Below are 14,144 nucleotides of genomic sequence, written 5' to 3'. Positions count from 1 at the left end.
TTGGTGGGTCCTTGGTGCTCTCTGAGCTTGCTTGATTTCTTGCAGACGTTTCATTATCCAAACTAGGTAACATCATCAGTGCAGTTTGCACTCCTTACTAGCACTGATGATGTTACCTAGTTTGGATAATGAAACGTCTGCAAGAAAACAAGCAAGCTCAGAGAGCACTAAGGACCCCCTCGTGTCAACCCTTAGCTGCAGATAGTCTCCTTTATAAGGAGAAATTTCCTGACAGAGAGAACCGGCTTGCCTCCAGAAGTTGTAGAGGTGCTCCATCACTGGAAATGTTTAAGAAGAGATTGGACAGCCATTTGTTCAGAATATGTAGTATAGAGTTTCCTGCTTGAGCAGGGGTTTGGACTAGAAGACCTCCAAGATCCCTTCCGAGTCTGTTATTCTGCATTCTGTAATATAAATAATTCCCCATTTCTCCCTTTTTAGATCAGAGCAATTAGAAATTGCTTGTTGGGATTTCTTTGATACTTGCCAGTCGTCAGTAAAACATAAAGCTCATCTATCAAAGGGCTTCTGGAAATACTGCGTGGGTGTATAACATTTAACAACCTGATTTTTTTTTAAAAAAAACCAACAACCACGTAATAAAATAAATGGTTGCTTTTAAGCAAATGATGAGATTGTCTCTTTGTAGTTGAACAACTGGAAATAACCAATGTTTTGTTGGAATAGAAGAAGTATTTTTGTAATGATGTTGGAAAGTGAATGAAATATCCACCAAACATCATTTAGTAAATCTGATCCAAAACCAAAATAGCCATTTTGGAAACTGCTTCAGGGCTATTAGTTAGTAATAGGGCTACACACACTTAAATGATTGAAGAGAGTTGTTTGTATTTGGTGTGAGGGTGAAACTTCTGTGGTGTTCAGCCTGGTCTTTTCCAACTTTCTATGGCAAAAAGAAGTCAGTCTTATATATGATCCAGATCTGCTAATTAAAGTTAATTTAGCTCTTAAAAAGCAATGCATCTTTTTCATATTTGCAGAGAAATGAAAAAAAATGGGTTTGGGGTTGCTTTAATTGAGCTGCTGTTGTGACAAATCAAAATTTTTGAAACAAGCGTTGCTCTATTACAGAACTAAAATGCATGCTAACTGATCCTAGTTTTGAAAACATACCTTCTATAATATGCTTTATGTGCTGTTCCAACTGAATAGTGCTAAAATACTTTTAATTTTGAGTGCTTGAAAACATTGTATACAGGCCTATTGATTCATGAGAATATCAAGCAATATTACCTAGATTTGAGGATTTCTGCCTTTCTTCAATTCTGAAAGTTGTTCATATTAGTAACATATCAGAAGATAGTAAGCGCTTTACCCTAAATTAGAGTCTCATGAACACAGATCTTGTGGCATGCATAAAGTGATTATAATTATTTCATGTGAAGCATTAGCAATTCTAGCCTGAACTTACGTGAAAACATTTTGTGCTTGCAAATAAAATAAAAAGAATCTCACAGTGGAAATCACCATGGTACAGAATGTTGACCCTTCCCCATCCTTTTTAAGCAGACTTTGTCATTATTGAGTAAACCTTAAGCTTGTTAAATATAATTTAATTTGCATTGGTTAGTTCATTAATTATTAATTATCACGTTGGGTTTCTGTACATCCCTATGTTCCAGATATGTTGGATTTGTGCTCTTATTCCTTGGGGAAATTTGAGAACCGTAGTCTCAAACATATCTGAAGAGTAGAGGAGAATTAAGGAAAATCAATCGAGATTATCAAATAATTATGCCCTTCTGATTCATTTCTCTTTTTGTGAATAAAGTTGATCTAGGCTAGGGGAATACAAAAACTTCTTCCTTTAAGGCAGCCTTTACTTTTGTGGGCTTTCCCAGATACGTTGGATTACAAATCTCATTTTTATACCCAGATTAACTATTTGGCCAGTCTCAGCAAGTCCCCGTGGTTTCTGTTCCTTTTCCAGGTAATTGGTCTGGAAAAGAAGAGCAGCGTATAACTAGTTGATTGAGCATTAACATGACATAACACATGAGTCCCACACAGACTGTCTAAACTGGCCATCTATTTCCTACTGTACGCCTATAGTGTCTGCTATAACAATAAAGAAGGCAGAGGAGGAACTGCCGACTATAGAAGAATGGACTTTAAAAGTTTCAAACCTGGCGGATATGGCAAAGATATCGGCGTATTTAAAGGACCATTCGCAACAACGTTATATTACGGAATGGAAAAAATGGATTGATTACATCCAGAATAAATATGGGACTAAAAAGTTTCATTTAGCATTTGAATAGGTATTGATATGATATTTGTATTGCTTGTAGTCATTTTATATGAGCTAGAGTGCTATAGACTTAATAGTTTATTGTTGTTAGCATTGGGTTGTTTATGATTGTTTTTACTTTTATACCTTGTATTTAGCTCTGGGAAGTCGGGGACAGGGAGGGGGGGAAGGGGAGGGGGGAGGGTTGGTAAGGGTTGGGTAGGGGTGGGGGGAGGGGTTGTTAAAGATAAAATGTATTGAAAAACTTTTCAATTAAAAAAAAAACAATAAAGAAGGCAGGCGCGAAAACTAACAGTTATTCTCTAGCATCTGTAACCAGTGGTACCTTTGAGTTAATTTCATAGAGTCATCATACTGGTAGTACTGACCAATCCAATCTGAATTGGTCAATTTTTTTTCCCCAGTGGAGAGTTTAATAGATAGATACGGACTTGCACCTTTCAAGATTTTAAAGTTGCTCCTGTATCATAAATAGCCATTAGCATTCCAGTCTGCATCATTATTTATTTATAATGTGCTTGGATGGTGATATCATTTACTTGTTAGTTTACTGTGTTCCTGACAGAAATATCTTGCAGTCTAAAATTAGGTTAAGGCAGCAAAAAAGGAGAAGCAATGCAGATCAGAAAGTATGAAATGGAAATCCAATTTTTAGCCGAATACTCAATCTTCTCTATTACTTATTTTAGCCTGCAACCTTTCCACAATAGGAGCCTCTTTGATTTTCACTTCTTAAAGTTTGCAGTGTTCATTCAGTTGGATATGGATGTGTGTGTGTGTGTGTGTGTGTGTGTGTGTGTGTGTGTAAATATTTTTGGATTGCTAACAAAGAAAGGGAGACTGATATGCATTTCAAACTTATTTGTTCTCATCAGTCAGCCATACCCTTCTGAGATTTGAACCTGGGCCGATTGCACCTTAGGCAATTGTTCTAACCTTTAGGCCACTGGCTCTTTCTCGCTTTGTTAGCTGAGAAGCAAGGGAGATATGTGTTAAATGTTTGTTAAGTATTTAGATTACCTTGCTAGACCCCAAACGTGGGACAAACAGGAGGCCAGCATGCCTCAAATCATCATTCTCCAGCTTCATCTTTCTACATAAGAATTCCTTTGTGCCTCATGGGCATTCCTGTGGCAATTCAGGGGATGCACTATGCAGTCTAAATGGCTGACTTGCTGAATGTGCCCATTGTACATAGGGCTAAAGCAAGTGAGAGGCTAGTAGTTGGTCCTGGGAAGGAAGTATCAGCACGTTGTCTTCTAGCACGCTTCCGGGTTCTTGCTATACCCACCTGTTGTTTTTTTCTGAGCTGAAATTCTTGTAAGCCACCAGTCACTTCTATGAGATGGTGGGGTGGTGATGATATAAATAAATAAATTTAATGAATGGGAAATCTCCCCATGATAGATTTTGAAATTAGACTGCATTAAAGAAAGCCAGAGAGTTGGTTTGGCTTAGTGGTGAAGGCCGCAGGCTAGAAAGTAGGAAACAGTAAGTCCTAGTCCAGGGGTAGGCAACCTTGGCTCTTTTATGACTCGTGGACTTCAACTCCCAGAATTCCTGAGCCAGCATGGCTGGCTCAGGAATTCTGGGAGTTGAAGTCCACGAGTCATAAAAGAGCCAAGGTTGCCTACCCCTGTCCTAGTCCTACTTTAGGCACAAAGTCAGCTTTGCGCCAGTCACTCTCTCTCAGCCTTATGAAGCAGGCAAGGGCAAATTACTTCGGAAATCTTGCCAGGAAAACTGCAGGAACTTGTCCAGGTAGTCTTCAGTAATCAAAACTGAATCTAAGGTAATACCCCACCACCATCAAAAAGACCAAGCTTGGTGTACAACCTTAGGAAGGCAGGTGGTAGCTACAGTAGGTTTGTACGGAAGAAACAGAATGCTAGTCTTGGGTTTAACCAATAAATCGTGATGGTGAGTCATTTTGGCCTAAAACTCCTGATAAAAAATGTTTTGAGAATAAAGTACAATGTAAGTATTTTATAACAAATTCCGTGTCGTAGTGAAAGGTTAGAAAGAAATTAATTGAATTAAATCCTTTATATTTTCTTTGGTTCCTTAGATGGAACCTTACTGACTTATCTTTTAGAGTTGATTGCAACTTTTTCTGCAAATATAAGGGAAGGGCATTGTTGACCTTTACTCTGCAAACGTGTTCCGTCTCATCGAGTAGTTTGACAAGAACTATTTGGCTGCATCATTTTAAAGACTCTCTTACTTCCAAGTGCCCTAAATATCAAGCTACAGCTTTCAGTGAATGGCTTGTATTACAAACCTCTAGGGGATAAATTATTGCAAAATATTGTTAGTGGCAATCCTGCAAGTTTTGTTTCTGTTCTTTTTGGCAGAAAGCAAAATTTCTTTCCAACCAACAAAAAGATACTACAGATGAAAATATTTAGCATGAAGTAAGTATTTGTTAGTACAAGACAGAAGGCAACAAACCAGACAGTGGTACTGCTCTGATTTGACTGTAAACAGACTCTGGCTGCATCAGAAAATAATCCAGAACTGGGGAAAAAATGTGGTTATTTTTTTTTCTGTTAAGACCAGAACAACTAAGAAACTTATGTTCTGTTTTGATATTGCACTCAGCTCCTTTATAATTCCTTGTTCTTGTAAAAGTAGCGCTTAAGCTTTCCATATGAGCATTACATGTAAGATGTTAACCATTTGAGAAAGTTTCTCCCTTTTTCACCAAAACATGCTTTTCTTTGGGATATCTGAAAAAAACAGGTCTAATATCAACCCTAGCCTAGGATGCCAAAGAGATTTCTCTAATGACACATAGGAAACTGGATTTGGATTTGAACCAGTAAGGCTTTGGTTAAAAACAGCTCAGCCTAAAAATTCACTGGGCAGCCTTGAGTAATTTATACTCTCCCAGCTTAAATGGAACATCTCTGTCTACGCACTAATCCTGAATGAAAAGGTGTTTTACACACATTTGGTAGATAAAATAACTGTAAAAGCCTTTTCCTCAGGGCTGGAAACATGATCAGTTGGCCCACTGTCTTCTAAATGTTTATGTTGGATAAGTTCTTTTACACCACTGTTCTAGGCCCATAATTTTGGAGTATATCCCCATTGAATTCAGTGGGAGTTCTGGGTAGATTTACGTAGAATTGTATTATTTGAAGCAGAGGACCATTGCATTGTAGACTTTCTTTCTACATCCTACACCCATATCCTGATTATTTAAGTAATTTCTTGGTTTGGAAACCTAAAAACTGCCATCAACGTTTTAAAGCACTGGAGAAACTACTTATGTTTAAAAAAGACTCTACCTGGATCTTTCTAGGGATGTATTATTTCCTTGTTTCCAAGGGAAAGGTTTAATAAAATAATTGTCCATCTGCAACATGAAGCAGTAGTGGAGAAACAGGTCTACCTCACATGAAATGGAGATATCAGTCATGTATTTTTTTTTCCTCTATTTGCCTTCAGTTTGTTTTCATGCTTCGTTTTGTGCTTAGTCATCTTTGTTTTTAATCTTCTTAATATCTTCTGCTGCCAACCACTATTTTTTTCTTTTCTTTTTTCCTTTTTGTTTGTATCTTTGAGTCAGTCTGGTCTCCTAGTCAGATAGATAGATAGATAGATAGATAGATAGATAGATAGATAGATAGATAGATAGATAGATAGATGATAGATAGATAGATAGATAGATAGATAGATAGATAGATAGATAGATAGATAGATAGTAGAGTGAGGGAGGGGAGAGAGAGAGAGAGAGGGAGAGAGAGACTGGTCCAAAGTCAACTAAGGTGTGAGTAGAACTCACAATCTCCTGGTTTTTGGCCAGATGCCTTAACTATTACACCAAACCAGCTTTCAAAGCTACTACTACTACAACAACGTGAATTTATAAAGTATTTTATGTCTTTTTTATTTCATAAGATAGGCTACTAATGATCTTAGAAGAAAGTATAGATGCAGTAGTAAGGTGTGCCCCAAACCACTGAATAATTCCATAATGATTAAATGAACTTTAATGAATATAAATACAAGACTATGTTAATTATTGAATATGTCTCTTTCTGTTTCTGAATCAGATTTTAAGAGAGCATCTGAAACTATGGCCCCTTCCACTGACAATGCAAATGATTGTTTTTCTTTGTGTAACTTGTTTTAGGTCACGGAGAATGTCACTGCGGGGAATGTAAGTGCCATCATGGCTACTTTGGGGACAACTGCAACTGCTCAACGGACACAAGCCGGTGTCTTTCTAACGATGGCCAAATGTGCAGTGGCCGAGGCAACTGCATCTGTGGGAAATGCCAGTGCACTGAACCTGGAGCTTTTGGGGAGACTTGTGAGAAGTGTCCCACCTGCCCAGGTGTTTGCAGTACTAAAAGGTATGTGCCAAAATCTAGATTCAAAACCACTCAAAGATCAGTGTTACAACATGGTCTCCTTTGTGGTTTCTCAGCTGCATTACTGCCCTTCCAATCCTCAATACAGGTAGTCCTCAACAAGTATTCCTTCAGTTACCGTTTGGAGTTGCAAAGGCACTGAAAAAGTGACTTATGACCGTTTCTCACACTTACGACCATTGCAGCATCCCCATGGTCACGTGATTAAAATTTAGAAGCTTGGCAAATGGCTCACATTTATGACAGTTACAGTGTCCCGGGGTCACGCGATCACCTTTTGCCACCTTCTGACAAGAAAAGTGAACGGGCAAGTCAGGTTCGCTTAACAACCACATTGCCAACCTAACAACTGCGGCGATTCACTCAACAGCTGTAGCAAGAACGGTCGTAAAACAGGCTGAGACTTGCTTAACAAATGTTTTGCTTAGTGTTGTGATTCAGGGTCAGCCTGTGGGTTCGGCAGTTGGGTCGGACGACTCAGAGGAGGAGGGGGGTGTTGAAGACCTTGCTGAGGGGGTTGAAGATCTTGCTGATGAGAGCCCTCAGCCAGGCCCCTCCCACTTGGTCACCACGGAGACCCAGCTGTGTGAGCCTGACAGCGTGGATGAAGATGACCCACAGCTGGCCCTGTTCAAGGACGCCCGACGCAGGAGGCAATTAGGAGTAAACAGAGGAAGGCAATGGGGCTCCTCAGAAGGAGGCAGAGAGAAACCACGCCCTGAACTCTATATAAGGGGAATGTGTGGGAGGGCTGGTTTGCTGAAGGCAACCGCTTGGATAGTTCCTGTTTCTTAAAGCTCCTGTTTCTTGGTTCGTGTCTTGTTTGTTTTTGTAGCTATAAATTTGGCAGGCGTAATTCCAGCCTCTTGCCTTCTTGTAAAAGGGGTTGTCCCTGCCTTTTCTGCAGGGCCGGTAGCAGGCTGGTACAGAACACTTAGGAGCGGAAATTTTGGGCTCAGTGGTGGTCGTAAGTCGAGGACTGCCCGTGCTTCTGCAAATATAAAAAAAAAAGCTTGACAGAGGTTACTGTAAAGGAGATCGTTCTAAAGTGTTTCGTAGCATGAAAGTTGGGGCTTGGCTTTTTGTATGAAAGAAAGTCTTTAACAATAGAACATGGAGTAGATCTTTCCCGGAGCTCACATGTTAGTGATTTGCTTATCTTCTCTCATTCTCTTCCAGTAGTCCAAGATCCACGTAATGGAATATGAGTGACTAATCTTGCTTTGGGTCTGTACAATTTGTGACCCTTTACCCAGGTTGGAAACAGCATAGTGTTCATACGTTGTAGCTTGTCAGAAATCCCAGTTTCTTTAGCCCTTAGACAGCTGAGAAAACCAAGTGATGTATAAAAATAGGATAAGTCACTAGTATACTATGTTCTGTTTTGCTTAATGCAACCCCCCACCCTGCATTTTTATCCTTAGTTCCAATTTTATTTAGCCTCAATAGACCCGTCTGGGACTATTCCAGGGAATTGTTCCCTAAAGCGAGTCCTCTCTTGAATGATTTCTCTTTGAAGTGCCTTTATCCTTTTTTATGAATATTCTTATAGTGAGGCTAACAAAGCTGAAATCACTTCCTGGAAAGATTTAACAGTCAAACGATAGATAATTTATGTAGATTAAATAGGAATAAAAACATCAAAACAGCTTTGTTTGAGATAATATTGTGGTACACATTATATTATGTGTTAAGAAAGTCCTTGACCCACCCATCGGCAGCTGGCCTGTTTTATCTGATGTCAGATGTTCAAAAGAATACAAATGTTACGATCTGGTGGGTCTTCTGTGGATGCACAATCCTGTTACAAAGCTGAATCCAAATTTGAATAGATTCACGAGCAGCGGTGGGGAACTATAGCCCTTTATGACTTGTGGACTTCAACTCCCAGAATTCCTGAGCCAGCATGGCTGGCTCAGGGATTCTGGGAGTTGGTCCACAAGTACCATAAAAGGACCATAGTTCCCCACCTCTGTTCTACAGCAATAATTTGTATTATGTCAGGGGCCATTGCAGCTTTAAAGAAGGGAATCATTAGGAGTCCTGGTGCTACAGCTAGAATATCAAGACTTATTTCTCCTTTTATTGCCATCACGTATTAGATTAGGGCTCTCTAAACTTGCCAACTTTAATGTAGACTTCACCTCTCAGAATTCCCCAGCCAGCATGGCTGGCAGAGGCATTCTGGGAGTTGAAGTTCACAAGTCCTAAAATTGCCAAGTTGGAGACCCCTGTATTAGAGGTTGAACTCAAGGGAATAATTCACCTGAATAGGTAACATTGATACAATTGTAATAACAACCTATTTGGGTTATAATAGCCACAAGGGTAAATTAATCTGCGGATGCACTAATATGTAGTCTATACCAAAAGAGTTTTTATTTTCTAAAGAAGCCTCAACATCATGTTTTAAATGTGATTTGAAGATACATTTATCAATGATTCTTGCTTCCCAGGGACTGCATAGACTGTATCCTGTTCAACTCAGGAAGGCTGGCTGATAACCAAACCTGCCAAAAACACTGCCGGGATGAAATTATAACACGAGTAGATTTTCTTAGTAAGTACCACCAAAGTGAAAACTGTAATGTATTGGGTTTTGGCTTGTTAAGGGAACATCACGTGGGTTAATTGCTGGAAGGTTGCTTAAGCAGGGAAGTTGGCTAACGGCTCCCAGCTCCTCAGACAACCCGTCTCCAGCGTCGCCATTGGCTGCCTCTAGGGCAGCAATAGGTTGCTTTAAACCTATTGGCTGCCGCCTAGAGGCCAGGGTATAAATTGCTGCATTCGCAGCCCTGTTTCTCAGTTCAGATCCTGCAAGCAATAAACAATGATCTTTGCTGAACTCACTCGCCTTGCCTCGTCATTGAAGCGAAGAACCCAGTATTTAATAAAAACCATGGAAACATTGCACATATAAAGTGTGTGAATCATAGGTGCATTGCTGACAGAGAGAACGCTTGGGTAAAGCTGCCATAATTTGCATTTGATGCCATAAGTTCTTGGCTCATTTGGGTGGGATTTTTTTGTGCTGTTCACGCGTTGAGTAACCGAAGGAAACCTTCTGAAATATTTAAGAGTGCTTTGCATGATAATAACAGAAGTAAGCAATATATTTATCATTTATTAAATCTATTTATATAGCCACCTATTTGATACAAAATAAACAAGGAATAAGGCACACAAATCAGCTGGAAAATCATGAAAAATCCCTTAAGCCAGGAAATGTGCCCCATTGCACGTCTGGACTGTAGACATGAGCATAGAGCCAGGTCTTCAGGACCCTGCAGAAGGCCAGCCTACTCTCTGGAGGGATAGAATAGAATAGAGCTAGAAGGGACCTTGGCGGTCTTCTAGTCCAGTCTGCTCAAGTAGGAGAACCTACACCATCTCAGACAAGTGACTGTCTAACTTCTTTTTAAAAATCTCCAGTAATGGAGCGCTCACGATTTCTGAAGGCAAAGCTGTTCCACTGGTTAATTGTCCTCACTGTCAGGAAGTTTCTCCTTAATTGCAGGTTGCTTCTCTCTTTGATCAGTTTCCAACCATTGCTTCTTGTCTTGGTCTCTGGTGCTTTGGTGAATAATGTGACCCCCTCTTCTTTGTGGCAGCTCCTCAAATACTGGAATACTGATATCAGGTCTCCTCTATTTCTTCTTTTCTTTAGACTAGCCCAGGGGTCGGCAACCTCGGCTCTTTTATGACTCGTGGACTTCAACTCCCAGAATTCCTGAGCTGGCTCAGGAATTCTGGGAGTTGAAGTCCACGAGTCATAAAAGAGCCGAGGTTGCCGACCCCTGGACTAGCCAAACCCAAGTCCTGCAGCTGTTCTTCATACATTTTAGTCTCCAGGCCTTTGATCATCTTAGCTGCTCTTCTCTGAATTTTTCCCCCCAAACTCTCAACATCTTTTTTGTGGTATGGTGACCAAAATCGGCTGCAGTATTCCAGGTGTGGTCTTACTAGGGTTTTATAAAGCAGTGCTAATACTCCACATGATCTTGATTCTATGCCTCTGTTTATACAACCCAGGATTGTATTAACTTTTTTGACTGCTGCTGCACACTGCTGGTTCATGGTTAAGTGATCATCCTAGGACTCCAAGGTCCTTCTCACACTTACAGTTTTTAAGACAGTCTTTCCCAATCTGTACTTGATGATGTTCCAGAAGGCAGGTACCCGTGGCAGAAAGGACTCTTATGGCGTTTGGCCAACTAACACTCCTTGGATGATGGTACCCTCTTGCCAGAACACATAGGACAGATGGGAGAGCCTGGAAGAGGCAGTTGTCTTATGTTTCTACCTAACTGAATATTGGACTACAGAATGTCGAGAAATCTTTGTTTGCCATAGACCAGGGGTGTCAAACTCGCAACGTCACCTGAAATGTCGCGACGTATCGCGACTTTTTTTCCATTGCCGACAATGGGGTGGGCGCAGTTTCAGCATGACACATCTGGCCTGTGGGCCGGCAGTTTGACACCCCTTCTGTAGACCGTCAAAGCAGAAAGTTCTGCACTGAATGCCCTTAGTGTTCATTTATATTCCACCGTCTCAATCTAGCACCTTTCTGGATTATATAGGTCAGGGGTCTTCAAACTTGGCCCTTTTATGACTTGTGGACTTCAACTCCCAAAATTCCTCAGCCAGGTACGCCTGGGGCATGCCTGGCTGAGGAATTCTGGGAGTTGAAGTCCACAAGTCATAAAAGGGCCAAGTTTGAAGACCCCTGATATAGGTGATATTTGTGGAGTGCATGGATGATAGTCAAACAGAGGTGAGGCTGAACAATCTTTTTAGTCCACTCCAATATTGAGTTTAAATAATTTAAATTTGGGAGTATTCATATTTCAACTCAGTTTTCATTTTTTAAAAAAATCTTTTCTTTTTACCTCATCTTTTTTCTTACTTGCTGTTAATGCCGAAGTGGAGACCATTCTCCTGTTGCTCTTTATCTGTCTATGACTTCTGTTATTTTGATTCCCTCTTCCCTCTTCCAATAACACAAGGAACAGTATTTGCTAATGTAAATGTATTGCAACATTCTTTTCTTTCTTTAATCTATGGTAGATATCTTTCTATCACTCTTGAGGGCAAGGGTGAGTTTGACATTTCTTTGGCTATTTGCATAGGTTTTTAATATCAATTCTGCTTTCAGTCTTTTGAAGAAAACGTAGTTCTTCATTAGTGGCATCTAGAAAGGCAGTAGAGATTTTGTGGCAACATATTTTAATAATTTTACCTAGAATATTTAGCTGAAACCTTCCTTTTTCTGTAAATACAAACGTGAACAAGTTTTAAACTTAATTTCAGATAGCTGAATGTAAATAACCCTAAATTACAGCCTTTAGATTAAGGCTGGTTTCGAAATTCACGTGTTTAAGCTCTGCAAAGATAAAGCTAAATATTGTACAGGCTTGCACAGAAAGGCCTTCCAGTACACGGAGAAAATTACAAATGGTTCAAAGGCCAAATCTACAGAATGTCCTGGCAGGATAATAAATGTATATTTTTTCACCTCTGGTATGATCCTTAGAGATGAAAGCATCAGCTTTTGGTGGACAGTTGCATTTGGATGAACTATATGAGGAAGCAAGAAAAGAAAAAGAGGATAATTACAGCTAAGGACCTGCAGTTTAATTTGCAGTATTACTTGTGTTAACATTCCACAACAAAACAAAAGATGCACAGTGTTGGGGGTGTTTGGCTGAAACTCTGCCCAGTTCATTGTTGTTTCATTTGAGCTGTGGTGGCGCAGTGGTTAGAATGCAGTATTGCAAGCTAATTCTGCTGACTGCCAGCAGTTCAATCCTGAGCAGCTTAATGTTGACTTCCATCCTTCTGAGGTCAGTAAAATATTGTTGGGGACAATATTTTGGGTCCTGCGGGAAAGGGTGGTATATAAATCCAATTAATTAAATAAATAAATATGTTGACTCTGTAAACTGCCCAGAGAGTGCTATAAGTCACTATGGAGAGATATAGCTATATAGCTATAGCTATTGCTATTTCAAATAAGCATATGTAGAATAATGCACCCAAAATATTTAAAATTTTAATTTTATGGGCAACAAAAGTTCTGCATAAACTAAAGGAAATGTAACAGTGCCCAGAGATTATATGAATTAACAGAAACTAGGCTAAGAAAGTGCCTCTGCCCTGTGACAGAATCCTCGCTGAATTTATCAAATACCATCTAATTTTTCATGTTTTATAAAGCTAATCTTGTCTCCAGGTAATAAATAGGAGGGGAAATGATCTTAAATTGCCTGCAAGAATTTATAGAATTTGAACTACCCAGGCCACATTATTTTGTTGTGTAAGTACTCTGTAAGTATTAAGGGATTGAAAAACACACAGAGCGAATGAAGCAAGTGAGACTTATCTACCAGTCTCTTTCTGCAGATAATCAGTTATAAGTACGTAGTAGTTGAATGCTGTGTGTACATTGTCCGCATACTGATCTTCAAAGATCCTTGGTAGTAAGACTAAAGAGCCGCTGCTCTTTATATCTGCCCATGAAAAAGAATCTTATTTTTATATAATCAATATATTTAGTAAAGAATACAGTAGCTCATTATATCTGTGGGCAAAATGTGCACACTTGGTTACCTATAATGAACCTGCTTTTGTGGGTAAAAAAGTTGCAGTGGATTCAAAGGGGTTAATTTGTTTGGTACTGTATTGGAAACCACATGGTATATATTTCCTCTCCTGATAATGAGGGGTCCTTGGTGCTCTCTGAGCTTGGTTGTTTTCTTGCAGATGTTTCATCAGCATTGATGATGTTTCCTAGTTGGGTAAGCAAGAACACAATCAAGCTCAGAGAGCACCAAGGACCCCTCATTTCAACCCTGAGTTACAAATACTCCCCTTTATTGATCTCCTGATAGTGTAAAAATTACAACTTTTTCCACACAAGACAACCTTGACGGCGTCCCCCTGGAAGGCAAATTTTAATTCAGTTCAGGTAGTGCTCAACTTAACAACCACTCATTTAGCAACTGTTCAAAAGTTACAATGGCATTGGGAAAAGGTGACTGGTCCCTGCACTTACAACTGTTGCAGCATCCCCACTGTCACGTGATCTCAGTTTGGTTTACTTGGGAATCAACATGTATTTACAATGGTTGTCCTGAGTTCATGTGATTGCCATTTGTTCTTCCCAGCCAGCTTCTAGCAAACAAAGTCAATGGGGGAAGCTGGATTCACTTAACGACTTTAATAACTGCAGCGATTTGCTTATCCACCATGGCAAAAAAAAGGATGTAAAATCTGGCATGACTCATTTAAGAATCGCCTTTCTTAGCAGTAGAAATTCTATCCCAGTTGTGGTCATAAGTTGACCACATATTACATTGACACTCACTTCATCCTACTAAAGTCCATTGGAAAGGGGACATATTAAACCCAGCCTGTAAAGGCAAAATATTTTAATATTTAAATGTGGTATGCAAATTTTATTCAAATATTCAAATAATTCAAATATT

At 39.6% G+C, this 14,144-nt stretch overlaps 1 protein-coding gene across 1 annotated transcript in view; it reads left to right on the top strand.

Moving 5' to 3' along the window:
• ITGB5 (integrin subunit beta 5) overlaps positions 1 to 14,144 on the top strand; it is an 84,028-nt gene that overhangs the window by 52,532 nt on the left and 17,352 nt on the right. Inside the window, exons 10-11 of the mRNA XM_083348461.1 lie at positions 6,414 to 6,636; positions 9,111 to 9,214. Coding sequence (XP_083204587.1) covers positions 6,414 to 6,636; positions 9,111 to 9,214 — 327 coding nt within the window. The remainder of the gene's footprint in view (positions 1 to 6,413; positions 6,637 to 9,110; positions 9,215 to 14,144) is intronic.

This window comes from Vipera ursinii (assembly GCF_947247035.1).
Source record: "Vipera ursinii genome assembly, chromosome: 1".
Taxonomy (NCBI): Eukaryota; Metazoa; Chordata; class Lepidosauria; order Squamata; family Viperidae; genus Vipera; species Vipera ursinii.
Note: the sequence above shows the minus strand (reverse complement) of the source record. Positions and strands in the feature narration are given on the sequence as shown.